The following is a 16,277-nucleotide window of genomic DNA, read 5'->3' on the forward strand; positions in this document are numbered from 1 at the left end:
GTATGCATTGCTTTCACAAACATACTACATAAAAGCATTCTGTCAATGGCATGCACACACATTTGTAATGTACTCACACTGCCTCTACTGCCAACAGAGCAGCACAAAGCTTTTTGTAGAAGTGCTATCCTGCCAAGTAATAAAAGATAGTGAGACTACAGAAACTTGAAGCTTGAAACAAGTTGAGCTTCCTGTTTTGGATACCATCAGTTCATTACTAAATTTTGAATTTTGATGTTGTCTAAAAGAATGTGAAGGGCATGAGCTCATAATGAATTAGAACTGTCAGCCAGAGGCAGATGCTTACAGTCAGATAAAAATATTTTGGGTACAAATGACTTCTGCTTGTCCAAGCACCAATTCTGTTTTACACACATGATGAAAAGCCCTATGCAACAGCAATTAACAAATTAGCATGCTTCAACGGCCACCTGATCATCACACTGAAAATACACTTCTAGTATATTGTAACCTTTTTCATAAGGTTTGACAACATCTGAATGTTCACATCAGCCAATAAAGTGCCACATGAACAATCCCTTAGGTGTTAGTTGGATATTCGTCTACAGACCTTATCACATGATTAAAGCTACTTGCAATTTTATAAGTCATAAAGGTGTGCGAAACAAATCTTGGCAACGCACCACTTCAATGTCAAGACAAAAATAATACTGGCTTTCTCTACTGGCTTAATGAGCAGCACAAAGCCTAAGTATCTTATTTCTGCAGCTCTGAGAGTTGACCAGGTTTTCCACATAAAATTTTTTTTACACTTGTTATGAAAGTCTCTTGGTCCTGTTATTTATGTGCTGGATATGGCTGCTTAGGTATCTGTCAAGCAACATAAAGTTTCTGCTACTTAATATGTTTCAGGACCCAAATTTGCCAGTAACAGAACAGTTGATCATTCAGTAGCAACACCCTTAACACTGCCAAGTCTCCTCTGGAAGAACCACAACAGAATTCTCCCACAACAATGAAATCTTCCAGCCATTTTCTCAGTTATTTGGGAACAGGGCAGTATGTGAGCTGTTGGTCTGTGGGAACAGCAGTTCCAGCAAAAGGGCCTTGGACAGATTATACAGAAGTATGCCCTTTATGAGTGTAAGAAGTGATAGCCCAGGCCAGTGGGAATGATATCTCAGGTCAGAAAACCACCCCCATGTATGATGTGTGAATGTTGGGCCTGGGTCTGGGAATGAGTGGGTCGGAATGCTGCCCACAAGATGTGCATGGGAACGTGACTGAAAACAGTCACAACATGAGCGTGGTGTGTTTAGAATAACGTTTTTTGAAAAAACTGTCTAACCTCTTGGTCCAGCCCTGTATCTGTAAACATATAAATTGAGAACTGTTAATAAAAGAGAGCTCAGCTCTGCCTGGCTCTGCTCTCGCTGCTAACAAGAACTCTGTGCCTGTGTGTCTCTGTCTGCGTCCTGGTGTGCGTTGTTTCTAGTCGCCGCATTGATCCAAGTAATTAAGGCATATATAGCTCTGCAGGACTGTTGCTGTATAGTATCCGTATTAGTTGCAACTGACTTAACATCTGCAGTTGTGTAAAATATATGTCATACATGATACAGTTGAACCAAATTTTGGACACTTCATATACCCCACTCCGTAACAAAAAACCCACCATAAACCTTTGCAGATTTAGAAATCCTTTTACAACGAAAACAAAAATTTATGTGAACGACAATATAGGAGGCAAAGTTTAAATAGCAAAGTGTTGGTCTGAGGTTTTTAATTCCTCTTCTCACATGCATGAAGTGACTTGGGCTTGAAATATAAACTTCTATCTAGAACAGAGGTAAGTTAGGAAAAAAAAAAGTACCATGCAGCAGTACAGACAGGAGCATTCAAACAAGCATTCAAGCCAGCATGAGTGTACCACACTTGTGAAGTCCTGTGCTAACAGCAAATGTCCCAACATGCTTGAGAAAATTCCCATTTTACGTACTTGAAATATACACCAGACACATACTGTCATCAAAAATCAGACTACAAATTCAGATTTTTGATCCCATATTCCATCACATGTTAGCATATAACTCTCACTGGCCATTTGTTGGATTCTGCCGATGGCTCACAGCAGCTGAGCAAGGAACTCTGCGTCCCAGTAGTTAGTTCAGATCTCGTGAACAGAAGCTTTTGGCAGGCAAAGCAAAACCACAGCTATCACATGGGCATCCCACCCAAAGCACACGCAGCCCTACTGCTGTTACTTTCAGTAATACTGAATGAATGCTTATAAAAACAAGATATTAAACCAGAGACAACATGTGACATCCCAATTTCTTGCTAAGTTATTCAGCATAACATATCCATCTCAAAGGAGATGGATATAAATAGTTATGACATGCCAACAAGTGCATAATAACAAGAGGACAAGCTAAATTTTAGTATCAGATGTCCCCAAGCAGCAACACATGATTTGAAAGGCTGTGAAAATCTCCTGAAGTAACAATTCAGTGATACTGGGATTGTCAAGCACACGTTTGATTCACGTATTTACAAATGTGCTGCATTAGCTCTGTACCTAGTGTCTCATTCAGAAAGGTGTGTGAAAGCATTGTTCCCTTTGCATCTTGTCATCAAAATGTGCTTTCCAGGCTGTCACAGAGCCAAACATGAGCAGATTATGTTGCTCTATGAGTCTTGTAAGTCTACATGATAATAACGTTTTCACAAATGCTGTAGGTGCAGCAAGTAATGTTAAACATTAGCAGCTAAAAACAGTTTGCATTTTTTAGGTTCTACGTAGTGGTTGAATATTTGTATATCCTACTGCATTACATATGTAAGGTCAAAATTCAAACTTACAATCTCTTTTCAATCGTTTTCTTTGGACTGAAGGATGAACAGAAGACTCCCAAAAATTCAGGATACTTGTAAGTTCGAAGTGTGATTTCTGGGCATGCATTCTTGAAATAATTCTGGTTTTGGAGACTTAACGTCACTTTCATACAGCCTCTCAAGGTTCCTCTTGAGTCAGTTGAAGTTTACAGTGGGAAAAAAATATTTCCCCAAACCTTATGAAAATAAATTAGGCAAGTCTATCTTCCCATTTTTGAACTCTAAGTTTTGAGTCAAACCACAAATCATTATCAAGGTTGAATTAACCAGTATGTTTATTTTACACTCTGCACAAGAATGTACAAGGAACATTTACACTATCTGTCAGTTCTATATTTTCATGTTTCTTGCACTCAGACAAAAGACGACCTAAAGGATATTATAAATAGAAACGAAAAAGAAAGAAATATTAAGACAGGAAGAGTCCCAGAAAAAGGCAAAAATGTAAATATAGAGCTAAATACTGAAATTTAATGAGCAAATTAACATGCTAAGGCATATTCATCTCTCTCTTAATTTAGCAGCTTCACAGATTCCTTAACAAACAAAACCAACCCAAATGTACCAGATGAACATATTGATGCTCACTTCATTAACCTGTGGCCAAGCTAGCAAAAAAGGAAAAATAACACTCTTCTCATAAGCACTTTTGGCATGGGTTTCTCCTCACATCAAACAAACACAAACTTCCTGAACAGCATATGCAGTAACAGTTGACCTCAAAATGAACATCCTAGATCAGGAATCAATGCAAACAGCAGCCAAGAATTAGACAATCTAGAGGAGTGTATTTTTATATATTACGACAAGTTTAAGAAAAAGCAAACAAAAAGAAAGATGTAAATGATCACTTTGGGGTTCAAATACAGCCATTGCTCGTTACCATCTCAGTTCTGTGAATATACTTTTAAATTACCTTCTGCTTAACTTCAAAATTGAGTGGTTATCATTAAGGCATGACTGGAACAACTTTAACCTTGTTAGTTACAGCCATTTTTAAAGATCTTAAAAAACAAACATTGACTTTTTTTTCCAGGACAGTGAAAGTGTCTCTTGTGATGAAATGTACAAGTCCCACTACTGCTTACAGTATCTGTAGGGATTTTTAAGAGAAAGGCAATCTGATGTTATGAGATTCAACGAAAGGTACCAGACTTGATGGTATGGAAGTCAGTAAGAGACCCACGAGTCGGGCCACAGTACCACTTACCACATCACATTTAGCCAAACAGCATTCATTTATCTGCACAACTGATGTACTGTCACTCAGAGCAAAAACACATATGGCCATAAAAGACAGCATTACTCTAATGGCACAGTTCTGGAATTTCACCTACACCTGCATCATTCACATTGTGACAGGAGATATGGTGGCCTCTAGTCTATGTCTACACAGGGTAATTCTAGATGCTAAATCAGAGGAGGTTCCTCCATGTTTTTCCACTGGAGGGGGAATTAAAAAAAACAATTTAGAGGAAGTCCTACCAATACTAAACATCAAAAGCATTTCTCTCATGTGAGGTTTTCATTTAAAACAAAGGAAATATTAGATGGAAAGGTATCTTAGTAACAATTTGAAAGAGAAGGGATCACGAAGTATTCCATACGCAGTGTATTGGCCATGTGTGAGTACAGACCAAATACCTGAAATATTCCAGTGTAATCCACTGAAATGAAATAATCCATTTTGAAAAGCTATTACTGTTTTTTAGACAAGTAGCCAACAAGGCAAAAAAAATCACCCTGTCTCAAATTTTTAAAGTATTTTTTTGGGAGAGATTGGGTTGAAAGTCATTCTTCTCACAGACTTTTGGAGGGTTAAAAGCAGTGACCACAGATCCACATAAACAAAATAATATTAACACAATATAGTCTGTTCTGTAAAGACTGAACTTGAGAAAAAGACATCCAAAGTACTGAGCCCACTGAAAAGATATCTATTAAAGATAAACTGCTTTTTGCCAAATTATTCAGCTTTAAGAAAACATATCCATCTGACTGTAAAATTTGAAGGGATGTAAAAAGGGGCTGTTGAGCAGCCCAGCAGCAGTAGCTTGCACGTCCATAAATACTGAACCCAGCATTCCTCATTTACCAGTAAGAGATATTGGTGAGGTTGTTAAGGTATTACTGACACACTCAAGAAGTATTTTGCACTCAGCGGCAGACCTCTTGGTATTTAAGAAGTCACCCTCCAGTGCTTCTTAGTGGACTGTAACTTTTCCATTAAAAGCAGTGCCTCAACCTTGGTCCTTATAGGGAGAAAGCACTACAAAGCAAAAGGGAGCATCCTTGGAAAAAAAAGTAATCATGAATTTCAGGTGCAACACCCAAGGCAAACAGACACTATTTCACTTGTGGTCCATCTTTCAGCAGCTGCTTACCACTGCACACAGACGAGGTGATGTTGTACAGAAAAGGATAAAACTGCAAACAGCGGATCATCTTCAGGCTGCTTTCACACTCCAAGCACTTGGTTGTCAAATCCAGTGCATGTCTGAAGGCCTGCAGGGCTCCACTGATGTTGTTCAGAGCCAGATATGCATTTCCAAGGCTCAAAAATGTCAGAGGCTGTAAAAAGAAAAACCACATACCCCAGCATAAGCGTGTTCAGTGTTTAAAACTGAAGCCAACTACGAAAAGCTTCTGTCAATCCACACCCTCCCAAATTTGGCTGTAAAGAATTTAGAAACTTCTTAAATAGGGGGACTGCCTATTCTTAGATGGAGAACTAACAGCTTGATGCATTGGTGCTAAACAAAAGCTCTTTTGATGTAAGGTTGTGTTCAGGATTCCATCTTCCTATGATGAAAACCAGCTGTTAAATACACACAAGCTGAAATGAAGCATTAAATACTTATAACACATCATAAACGTAATGCTTACTGCAGAGTAGCAAAGAACTACATCGAAATGCTTGAAGGCATTTTAGAATTATTAGAAGTCGGCAAAAACGTAAAAATATCCCTAGAGTTCTAGCAGGACAGATGCATTTAATTTGTCAGCACTCGAGTAGAACTAGTTTACTTTTGAAAACACCGATGTCACACTAGCTTAAGGGTATCCATTTAGGTTTACTTTCAATTATTTATAAAACTTAATATTTTTGTCCACTGCTTTTGGCTAATATCCTTGAAATATGCATTTTTTTTTTTTTTAAAGTACAAATTATAAACACCTTTTTCACTGGGCAAAATTTAATTAGCATTTTAATACAGGCACATAGTAAAGCATTGCATTTTGTTTGTTGACTGAAAAGTCTTTCACTTATGCCAAGTAATTTGCTGCAATTAACAGTATAACCCTCGGATAATGACTATAATATTGTAACTTAGCAGTCATTTATCCACTGAAATAATTTTACATTCATTATCTGAAAATGTGGAGACTGATCAGTAGCTTAAGAGTTTTCAAGCTCATCTTAGCTTGTGTTATTAAACACCACTCAGAAAAAGGTGCAAGCTGAGCAACAGGAATTTTTTTAAAAGCTTTTCCTAATATAGCACATCCTTCACTCCCTGTAGCTATGGTTAATTTTAATTCCAGGCAATATTATTCAAGTACAAATTCTCCTGCCAGATTTTTTGATACAATAGGTATTACAGGACTGACAATGCCTGAAAAAACAGGAATAGGCATTATTGTAACAAGACAGGTCTCACTGATGTTTATGAAGAAAAGCTGTACTCACACAGCATGGTTCTAAGGATCCCTATGCTTCTTCCCGCTCCAAGGCTGTGCCTTCACAAGTTCTTCTTAAGGCACATCATTCTGTCACAGTTCTGTCTATAGTTCCTTTTTGCACTTCTACCTGCCAACCAAATGGGCTAAATTCCTTTCCAACGATTGCAAAATTGCTCCCAGATGCTACATTGAAAAAGTTTATTCCATTTTTAGCTTTTCTACATGCTAAATGAGTAGTGGCCTATCAGGCTTAAGCTCTCTGTTTATCTAACTACAGAGGTAGAAGCACAGGAAAAAGTCACTTGAACTTCTCATTTAAGCATCTAGAATTTAAAATTACTTGTTGCACCAATCCCTCTGTCCCCTGCTTCCTTTTCAAATTGTTCTGGCCAGTTCAGTAGTTTAAGCAGCTTATACAGTAATTTTTTACCTTACGTAAGTGGCCACTTACAAAATATTTATACTGTTACTATTCAGAAATACAATATACTGTTTTCAGTCTATGACTGGCAGTCACCAAAACAACTTGAACACAGCTTTCCCTCTAGGTATATAGATGAAATCTAGGGACAAATAAAACACTATAAAAAGTCAAGTGGCACAGAAAGATGTCTTAACAGCCAAATATCTTAGTGACACATGTACTACTTTAAGGGTTTTAAAAATCAAGATACAATGCTGACAGCATTATGGATCTCTATTTTAATTAAAATACTGTCAAAACACCCGTATTAGATTCCTTGGAGCCACTGCTGATAAAATAGGTTTCAGGAGGCAAAAATGCCTATCACCTATTTTAGAAGAATTTCTGCTTTAAATGTTTATATTCTCAGCAACCAGCATCAACTCCCAGTGCCATCAAGAATTTAAATGGAAATTAACATCTGTTGCAAATCACAAGCTGGAAGTTAAACTGCATGAACAGGTAAGTAATGACAAGTTAGTCACATGTAGTTAGAAAATAATGAAGGACATTCACCACTGAAGGAAAACACATCTTACCTCAGAGGCATTGATGGCCAAAGCCTTCAGCAGGAGCCTGCTGGCATCCAAATGAAGACCATAATGAATCAGGAGGTTAGCAAGATTGACCAGAGGGATGTCCTGATATTCATGTGGAGCCAAATTAAATGCTTTTTGTAAACAGGTGATAGCAAAGGTGCTATTTCCAACTGCACGCCAGTACAATCCAGCTTCATTAAGCACAAGCCATAGAGGATCTTCCGGCTATGGGAGAGTCAGGGAAAAGGATGAAAACACCCACAAAGGGGTGTCTCAGGAAGACAGAATTACCTGCTCTTTCGTAAGACAACAAACAAACAAACTCCACCCTTGCATACTACACTTTGTTAACCAGATACAAATTACACTTTGCTGTGACTACTAGCAGATCATTTGGTCTGCTCTACCTCACTCAAACTGATGTGACTTAACAGTCTGAACCGTAATTTAGTAGCAGCTGATGCTTGCACTCTACTCATATGACTCTGTTATATCATGACCACAAAATCCCTTAAAATATACAAGTGATAATGGATAACTTGCTTCAGGAAGCAACACTTTTGAGCCACTTCAGAGGCTTAAAATTACATTAATACAGATCTATGTAGAAATGTTACAATTTGAAGGTCAAAAAGCTTCTACAATGTAGTTAGATGTGCTTCCAGGTCCTGTATCCAACATCAAGATTTCCTGTCAATTGGAGGTTTTGGAATTTTTTTTCTTAGATTTAGTTATTCATGTGTCTTATGAGAGTTGACAAGTGAAATGCATTAGATACAGTTTAAAGATTATAAATGAGCAAGTGACAACTGAGGGCAGGTGGAAGAATGGAGGAAGCATCAAATACACTTAGAACGTTCCTTCCCTCTCCTTTACCTATAACAGAAAAAACAAACCACTCATCCTAGAGGAGAAGTAACAAAACCTTGACAGGCAGACAGGGCTACGTACAACATCCACTTTCAGACGGAGAAGTCTGAAATGGTTTAGAAACACTTAAATTCTGTTTTTTAATATTTTCAGCATTCTATGTTACCCAATTGTACAAAGAGTTTAAAGTATAAAAGCAACAATTAAAATTAATGACAAATCCAACCTACATGTCTGAAGCCTGCACACATGCACGAGTAGAAAACATGCAGCTAGATTAGAGAAACAAAACAGATAAGGATCTTTACAGTAGTGTTGTATTAACCCAATACAACTGGCATTACAGTAATACTGTGTTGAAGAAGTTAATCAGTCCATAGATTTTCTTCCAGATTTTAGAAACAGCCTCACACAGGTTCTATCTATGGTTCAAGATGAACTGGAAGATATCAATAGGATATATTGACTCTTGGTTTGGAGTACCTTATATAATCTGTAATTGTTGAGAGTATTTATCACCCCTATTTTGCAATGCACATACATAACGTTACTTGCATGTTATTCATGCCTAACTCCTCACTGAGTTAAACTCCATACCCAGGTCTCAACCATCTTTGTCTAACTAAATCCTCAGCAACTTACTGGCACTTTTTCCCAGTACAAAGATACCAACTGTGGTATCTTTGTGTTTTTACATCAGCATCTAAATGACCAAAAAGTTCAGACTTTTAGCATGAACCCAACAGAATACTACAGTTAAAAACAAAATACCCCTGCACTGCAACAGTTAAGACGTTAGACATATATAGGACTGTTCTGAACACCACTGTAACAGGAATCAACTCCTACTGTTATTTTTTCTTTATTCCAGGTAAGACAGATGCACATACTAAATGCAGTGATTTTAGACTAAAAACAATACAGACATACATTGCCTTGACAAAACTTGTACATTAGAGTTAATTTGAGAAATATCAGCTTGACATGTCAGAAAGAGTCAACCCTATCTCAGTGCTTTCTGCTACTCGACTCGTGATGACTCTCAAAGGCCCCATGCAAGATGGAGGTGGCATTCCACAGGGTATTATACCAATGTACATCCTTTGCCCCAGAGTGCTAATAGTCCCGACAGAAGATTGAGAGGGGGTTGATTTCTTTGGAGGGGAATGTGGGGTAGTGGGGAGGAGAAGGAAGAGCAAAAGGCTGGCACGTAGTTAGGTGTTAAAGATGGAGCAGTTCCAAGCTATTTCTCTTAGCTAAGAGAACAGCTGCCAGGATTAGTTATGTATTGCTCCAGGTCCTGCAGTCACAACAGGGAACTACAGGGCTGTTTGGTCCACACTCAGCTAAATTCAATGAACGTTTCTCTACATGTTTGTGCTTTACTTGTAAACATGGATTTTTAAGTTAGTTTCATCTCAGTTATGGGCAGCGAATAAGCTTATTTCTTGCACATCACTTACTTATGTTTTTAGAATTATAGAAACGAGCCTCAAATAAGAATTCTGAATTTATCTCATGCTACAGCTTTTGACATACCTTTTTTATGGCATGATCTAGAAATTCTCCTATCTTCGCCTGTGTAAGAGTTTGATTATTGATACGAGAATGCAAGACCTGGACAACAAAGATTTAATTTTTTTTTAAACAACTGAAAAAAATTACAGTATATATCTATATGGATCATTCGAGCTTCACTCCCCTAAATCTGCCCTTTACTAAAACAAGAGGAAAAACAGAAGAAAAAAAAAAGAGAAAAATTGTCCTAAACAGATGCTGTGAACATGTAACGATTAAAGCAGCCAATCCCCAGAACGCAACATGAAGGACTAATCTCAGCCCAAAGTTATGAACTTAGTAAAATACAGTAGTTATTGGAAACCCCAAGAAGATTAATCATGTCAAGTGACTGTTTTAAAATAAAGCAGTAATTTTAAATAGTAAATTAAAGTTCCGATTCTGTGTGCTTCTGGTCAGCATTTGAAAGAAGTCAGACAACAAGTCTTGTGCTGAATAACAAGTTTTCCCTTTCTCCAGCCCTATTAGAAAGCAATTGCTCCCTGTTTTAGTAATACTGATTGGCTTGTGATATTAAGTAATCTTTTAAATATCAGAATCTTTCCTGTTCTGAGTAAGATTTTTAAGGTAATAAAGAGTGAAACTTTAAGGCAAAAGAGAACCAATGAGAAAATGTCTCTTACTTGTCTTGCTTGATCATCTGGCATCTTGAATTTCAAATCTAGTTTACTGTCTAGTTCCTTGACCAGTATGTTTAGAGATTCGTTGTTATGAGCATCAGTAATGGAAGAACAGTCTGGTGCCTGGGTTTCTCCATGTCTGACCATATCTCTTGGGATACTCAGTATTGGCTGTATTCTAGCAATAAGGAGAATCAAGACATTAATAGCATATGCTGCATGCCACTGATATATAAACATCAGATCAGCTACACATAGAATCACAGAATCACAGAATCACCTGGGTTGGAAAAGACCTCAACCAACAAGTCTCATACTGTAGACTGACAAAGGCTGCAAACCAGAAGCATCCAAGGGCCACCCTTCCCTTTAAAAGCTATTAATAAATAAGGTCTTTACTTTCAATTTTTAAGCATAGACTATCTGTTAATAACAGACAATGCAGTAGAGATAAGACACAGAAGGCTCTCATATTATACTAATAAGGATTGTTCAGGACTAAATAGATAAGTGAAAAAGAAAATGCTGAAGTTTTTTAAACAAAAATTTTGTTTCAAAAACATCAGGAGGTAGCAAAATAATTTGAGAAGAACATTCTACACTGAACACTGTTTTTTTCAAAGGAAGTTTCAGAACATTTGTGGATGGGAACTTTGCTTTAACACATGCTCAGTACTAGCATTATACTGATTAGGAGAAGAAAGCTTTCTTACCATCACTATTATAATGTTAAGTGAGTATGATATTGTGAAATTGCACTGATCTATGTAAGGTAGCTATCGCAGCATAGATACATTTATTTTATGCTACGTAAGAACAAATATTACTGACTATTCCACAACTAAGCTCTTTTTTTACCTTTATACCAAAGGAATGAGCCAGGGCTTTCCATTCATAATCCTTTTTTAGTATTTTCTGGTCTTCACAATTTTCTGTTACCGTAACTAAAGCTAAGGGGATGTATGCAATGTACAACAGTTATTTGTAGTTATTAAATACCTACTCACCTCATTCTCGCTCACTCTCGGTCCTCTTTTTTTTTTTAAATGATATTCTAAAGTCATTCAGACTTGTGCTTTAATTCTCATTCTCTTAGTATTACTGTAGATATTTCATGTGTTCACCTTGCACTAACAGTCAGGGAAGAATCACCATGAAATTGGATCTGTTACAGTTACAGCAAAGATGACACTAAAGGAAAACACCTTCCTTCTGTGGGGCTGCCAGAGAAAGACGTCCGAACACATCTGTGCTGTTGATTACTAATTGCATCCATCCTCTCCAGAAAGAAAATGCTCATTAATACATTAGTGTGAAAATTTACAAATATAATTTTCATAAATCATCACTTGCCTGAACCCCCTATTTTCTGGAGGCAGGAAATAAGTTGGCAGTTCTTCTGGATCAGGAATTTTGGGGAAAGATTTCATGCACTCTGATCGCTGAGGCCAAAGAATATGCTGTTTGTCCTAAGAGGAAAAGTAAATATTTTTTATTATTTTCTCAACATTTTAAATATTCCAATTAAGAAGCTGATAAGAACATAAGGAGTAGTCTGGAGGAGAAAAAGAGCAGAGAACTTTAGAACTACTATTTTCCCATATTTTTTGAAATAACAGTAATTCCACTTTCTATTTTTACTCAGCTGTACTGCTTTATTTGCAGCACATGTTCGCAAAAGTAGCTAAGAACAACCCCCCTCTGCGCTGTAGTAGAGTTTCAAATGATGGGAAACATCAGAGAAACAGAGACGCTTATATGTTGAAGAAATTCAGAATGCTACACTCTCCAGTGCTGCCACACATCAAAACTGTAGCCCATATGCTAAAAGTTTCCCATAAACAAGAACAAGATTCACTCTTCCACAACTCCTCTTTGAAAGGACAAAGCTTATCCTCTTCACTCACTCCGTTGGATTCTACGCTCCACACTGAAACGATAGAACGAGCAACAGGGGAAGACTGCAAAGACTGGCTGTAGTCACTTTGGTTTGCATGAAGATTCAAATTCACAGATGTCATACTAGAAGTTGAAGAGTCTTCACCAAACTAGAACCAACAGAAAACAAATATTTAATAAGGAAAAGAGATGGTATATTATTGGCTGAATTTCTGTACACTATTTTTTTCCCAACCATTTATGTGGTTAAGCCTCACTGATGAGCTGAAATTTGGGTAGCAGCAAAAAAAAAAAGGAAATTTAAGCCTCTTGATCCACCCACACCATGGAAAAGTAATATTCATACCGTAAATAAGTCAACAGTGAAAATGCAAGTGTAAATCACCAAAAAATGCTAAAAGGTACCAAGCAAACATTTCTAATAGACCACAAAGCCCACACATCTAGACTGTGTAATCTAGTTCAAGTCAGAGTCACTAAGATTCATGGCTTGCAAAATTATCTCAATAACCTGAATTTATAATTATTATAACAGTAAGAACATCCAAGAAAAAAACACAGCATTATTAAAAATAATGATTCCTGTTTCTTGAACTAGTTAAGGGGATACTCCAGAACACATTCCACATTGCAAAATAAATGGAACTGTAATCTTTATCTGTAGTTCTAACACAGCAGTGGTGTTGGTAGGGTATTTCATTCTGGATTTTCAGTATTAGCATACACCCTGCTTCCACGACTTCTCAATACTGCTGCATCGATTTCCTTGGTGCAATAACTCACAATATACAATCCACAAATACCCACAAAACCAGGCTAACACCTTATTTTGCGCTGTAAAAGCACTCTCTAGATTCAACACCACTGAGCTCTGGGTTTCCATTTTCTAACTGCTTATAGCAGTTTTGTGCTGCTTCTGGTAAGAAAAAAAAATTAAATCAGAAGGAGCATGCAAAAATTGTATAACTTGAGTCATATGACAGTGTAACAAACGAGAAACTACGACTGACTTTAAGGCTGTAGGGATAAATGACTGATACAATATTATTTTAAATGCACTTTTAAGCTGTTATATTAGAATATTCTTTCCACTAAAGAGTAATTCTTATTCCATATACCACATGTACATTAGAAAACTAACTCCTTAAAAAAACCTTTGTCTCTTCGTTAACATTAGCCATCTAATGCTTTTTCTTGTCTTCTCTGAAGAAAACTGAATTAGAAAATTAGACATGTTATGCTCCTGTTAGCACACCTGAAATGTAGTACATTTACGCAAGATAAAACTGTAATTCCTCAAGTGAGGATTTTTGTACTTCCTAGAAATACTTGGCTGCTCTATGCAGGTTGAAAAAGCAAAGGAGTCAATATAGAAGTGGCTGGTATCTCATAAGAAACAAAGACTTTGGAATAATATAATTCTAAAAAATTTGAATAATTCTAATAGTTCTCTTTGCCAAGTTAATTGAAGTCTTATCCAATAAACTCTCTAAAGTTCTATAATCCAGAGTCGATCACAGCTTGTATTACTAGAAAAAGAAACTAGCATTAAATACGCAGAGAGTAGCAGTCAATGGCACAACATCTAGATGGACACCAGTAACAAGTGGTATCCCTCTGGGGTCTTTATTGGGACCAGCACTGTTTACTATCTTAATCAATTACATAGACAGTGGGATCGAGTGCACTCTCATCAAGCTTGCGAATAACACCAAGCTGACTGGTGCAGCTGACACACTTGAGGGGTGGAAGGCCATCCAGAGAGACCTCGACAAGCTTGAGAAGTGGACCCATATGAACCTCATGAGGTTCAACAAGGTCAAGTGCAAGGTCCTGCACCTGGGTTGGGTCAACTCCTGAAGTCAATACAGGCTGTGGGATGAAGGGATTGAGAGCAGCCCTGTAGAGAAGGACTTGGGGATACTGGTAGATGAAAGATTGGACACGAGCCAGGAATGTACACCTGGAGCCCACAGGCCAGTTGTATCTTGGGCTGCATCAAAAGGAGTGTGGCCAGCAGGTTGGGGGAGGTGATTCTGCCCCTCTACTCTACTCCAGTGAGACCCCCACCTGGAGTTCTGTGTCCAGCTCTGGAGCCCTCAGTATAGGAAAGACACAGACCTGTTGGAGGGGGGCCAGAAGAGGCCACCAAAACGATCAGAGAGATGCAACACCTCTCCTACGAGGACAGGCTGAGAGAGTTGGGGTTATTCAGCTTGGAGAAGAAAAAGCTCAGGAGAGACCTTATTGCGGCCTTTCAGCACTTAAAATGAGCCTTTAAAAAGGATAGGGACAGACTTTTTAGAAGGGTGTCGTACAACAGACTTGAAACTAAAGGAAGGGAGATTCAGGCTAAACATGAATAAATTTTTTTTTACAATGAGGGTGGCAGAACACTGGCACAGGTTGCCCAATGATGTGGTAGATGCCCCGTCCCTGGAGATGTTCAAGGCCAGGCTGGATGGGGCTCTGAGCAACCTGATCTAGTTGAAGATGTCCCTGCTCATTGCTGAAGGTTGGACTGGATGACTTTAAAATGTCCCTTCCAATCCAAACTATTCTATGATTTTATGATTCTACTTCACACTCTGGAAAACAGACCAAATGATTTCTCACTAAAACTGCCATACCTAAAATGTATCCCCTTTGTCAAGACTCAAAAAAATTGAACTGTTTTGCTAATAAGGCAAGTGGGATGCAACTTAAAGCATTAATATGAATTCACAGACAAACCTGAACATATTCCACATTTTCAAAAATGTCTCCACGGTGATAACGAACAGGCTGGTCCCACTGGCAGTGCAAGCTATGCTGCTGGTTGGCCAGTCTACAAATCTGATGGTTCCCTGCAGAGCACAAACCATTTTTTTCTACTATATAAGTGAGGTTTCTGAGGAACAATGACAGCACACACTCAACACCTCCACCCCCAATCTGGTCAATCCTTCCTATTTATTTATTTCATCAGATCAGAGGAAACTCTGTCTTTGAAAGACTCAAAAAACCCACCCCTCTTCAAGAATATATTGCAAATCCTTGTTTTAATAAGCAAAACACAATAGCCACTCAGGGCCATTTTAATATATAAAGAAGTTATGTACTGACTTTTATCTGAATATATGTAATGGCTATAATGAACACGAACTCTAAAAAGCTGTACCTAGTTGAGCTTCTTTTGCCATCTGTGTCTCATGAATGATGTTCCTCAAGATTTGTTCCTCCTGGATAAGCTTGTACTTGTCTAAGACATCTTGTTGCCTAAGGTAATGGTCATGCTGCTTCTGATATTCCTTCAATTCATTTAATGTTCGCTGAAGTGATCTTGAAAATTCAACAGTAGAAAAGATTGACTTCAAATCAACTTTTCCTACAGTGATGCACTTTCTCAACTTTGAGTTTCTCAAGGCATTCTTACGAATAATGTTAAGTATAATAAGTATAGAAAGTTGAAAATCATTATTCTATTTGAAACGTAAATAATTGCTGAAACAGAACAATATACGTCAGATTATATGAATTGCCCCTAGAATGCTTCTTTAGTTACCTGTGCTGGGCTTCCAATTTTTGCTCAAGTTTTTGCTGACACAGGACAGCATGCTTCCTTTTTACAGCTTGCTCAAACCCTGGTTTGGCCTGTAGAGCATGATCATAACACAGAACTGAGTGGTTGTACTCTCCAAGCATCTGAAGAATGACCGAGATAAAGAATTAGCCATTGTTTGGTAATATTTAATATTAAAATTATACTATTTTAAAAGAAGTCATTAA

General features: G+C 37.7%; 1 protein-coding gene across 3 annotated transcripts in view; it reads right to left on the reverse strand.

Moving 5' to 3' along the window:
- TTC17 (tetratricopeptide repeat domain 17) overlaps positions 1-16,277 on the reverse strand; it is a 60,406-nt gene that overhangs the window by 23,869 nt on the left and 20,260 nt on the right. For 2 of the 3 annotated variants that reach the window (XM_080344969.1, XM_080344968.1), the window contains 9 exons: positions 16,054-16,193; positions 15,670-15,830; positions 15,243-15,355; positions 12,518-12,658; positions 11,964-12,079; positions 10,614-10,788; positions 9,952-10,029; positions 7,543-7,767; positions 5,241-5,427 (listed from right to left, as the gene is read on the reverse strand). In XM_080344969.1, coding sequence (XP_080201095.1) covers positions 5,241-5,427; positions 7,543-7,767; positions 9,952-10,029; positions 10,614-10,788; positions 11,964-12,079; positions 12,518-12,658; positions 15,243-15,355; positions 15,670-15,830; positions 16,054-16,193 — 1,336 coding nt within the window. The remainder of the gene's footprint in view (positions 1-5,240; positions 5,428-7,542; positions 7,768-9,951; positions 10,030-10,613; positions 10,789-11,963; positions 12,080-12,517; positions 12,659-15,242; positions 15,356-15,669; positions 15,831-16,053; positions 16,194-16,277) is intronic. The other variant, XM_080344967.1, reaches the window with a different exon arrangement.

Source organism: Nesoenas mayeri (assembly GCF_963082525.1).
Source record: "Nesoenas mayeri genome assembly, chromosome: 5".
In the NCBI taxonomy this organism is placed as follows: Eukaryota; Metazoa; Chordata; class Aves; order Columbiformes; family Columbidae; genus Nesoenas; species Nesoenas mayeri.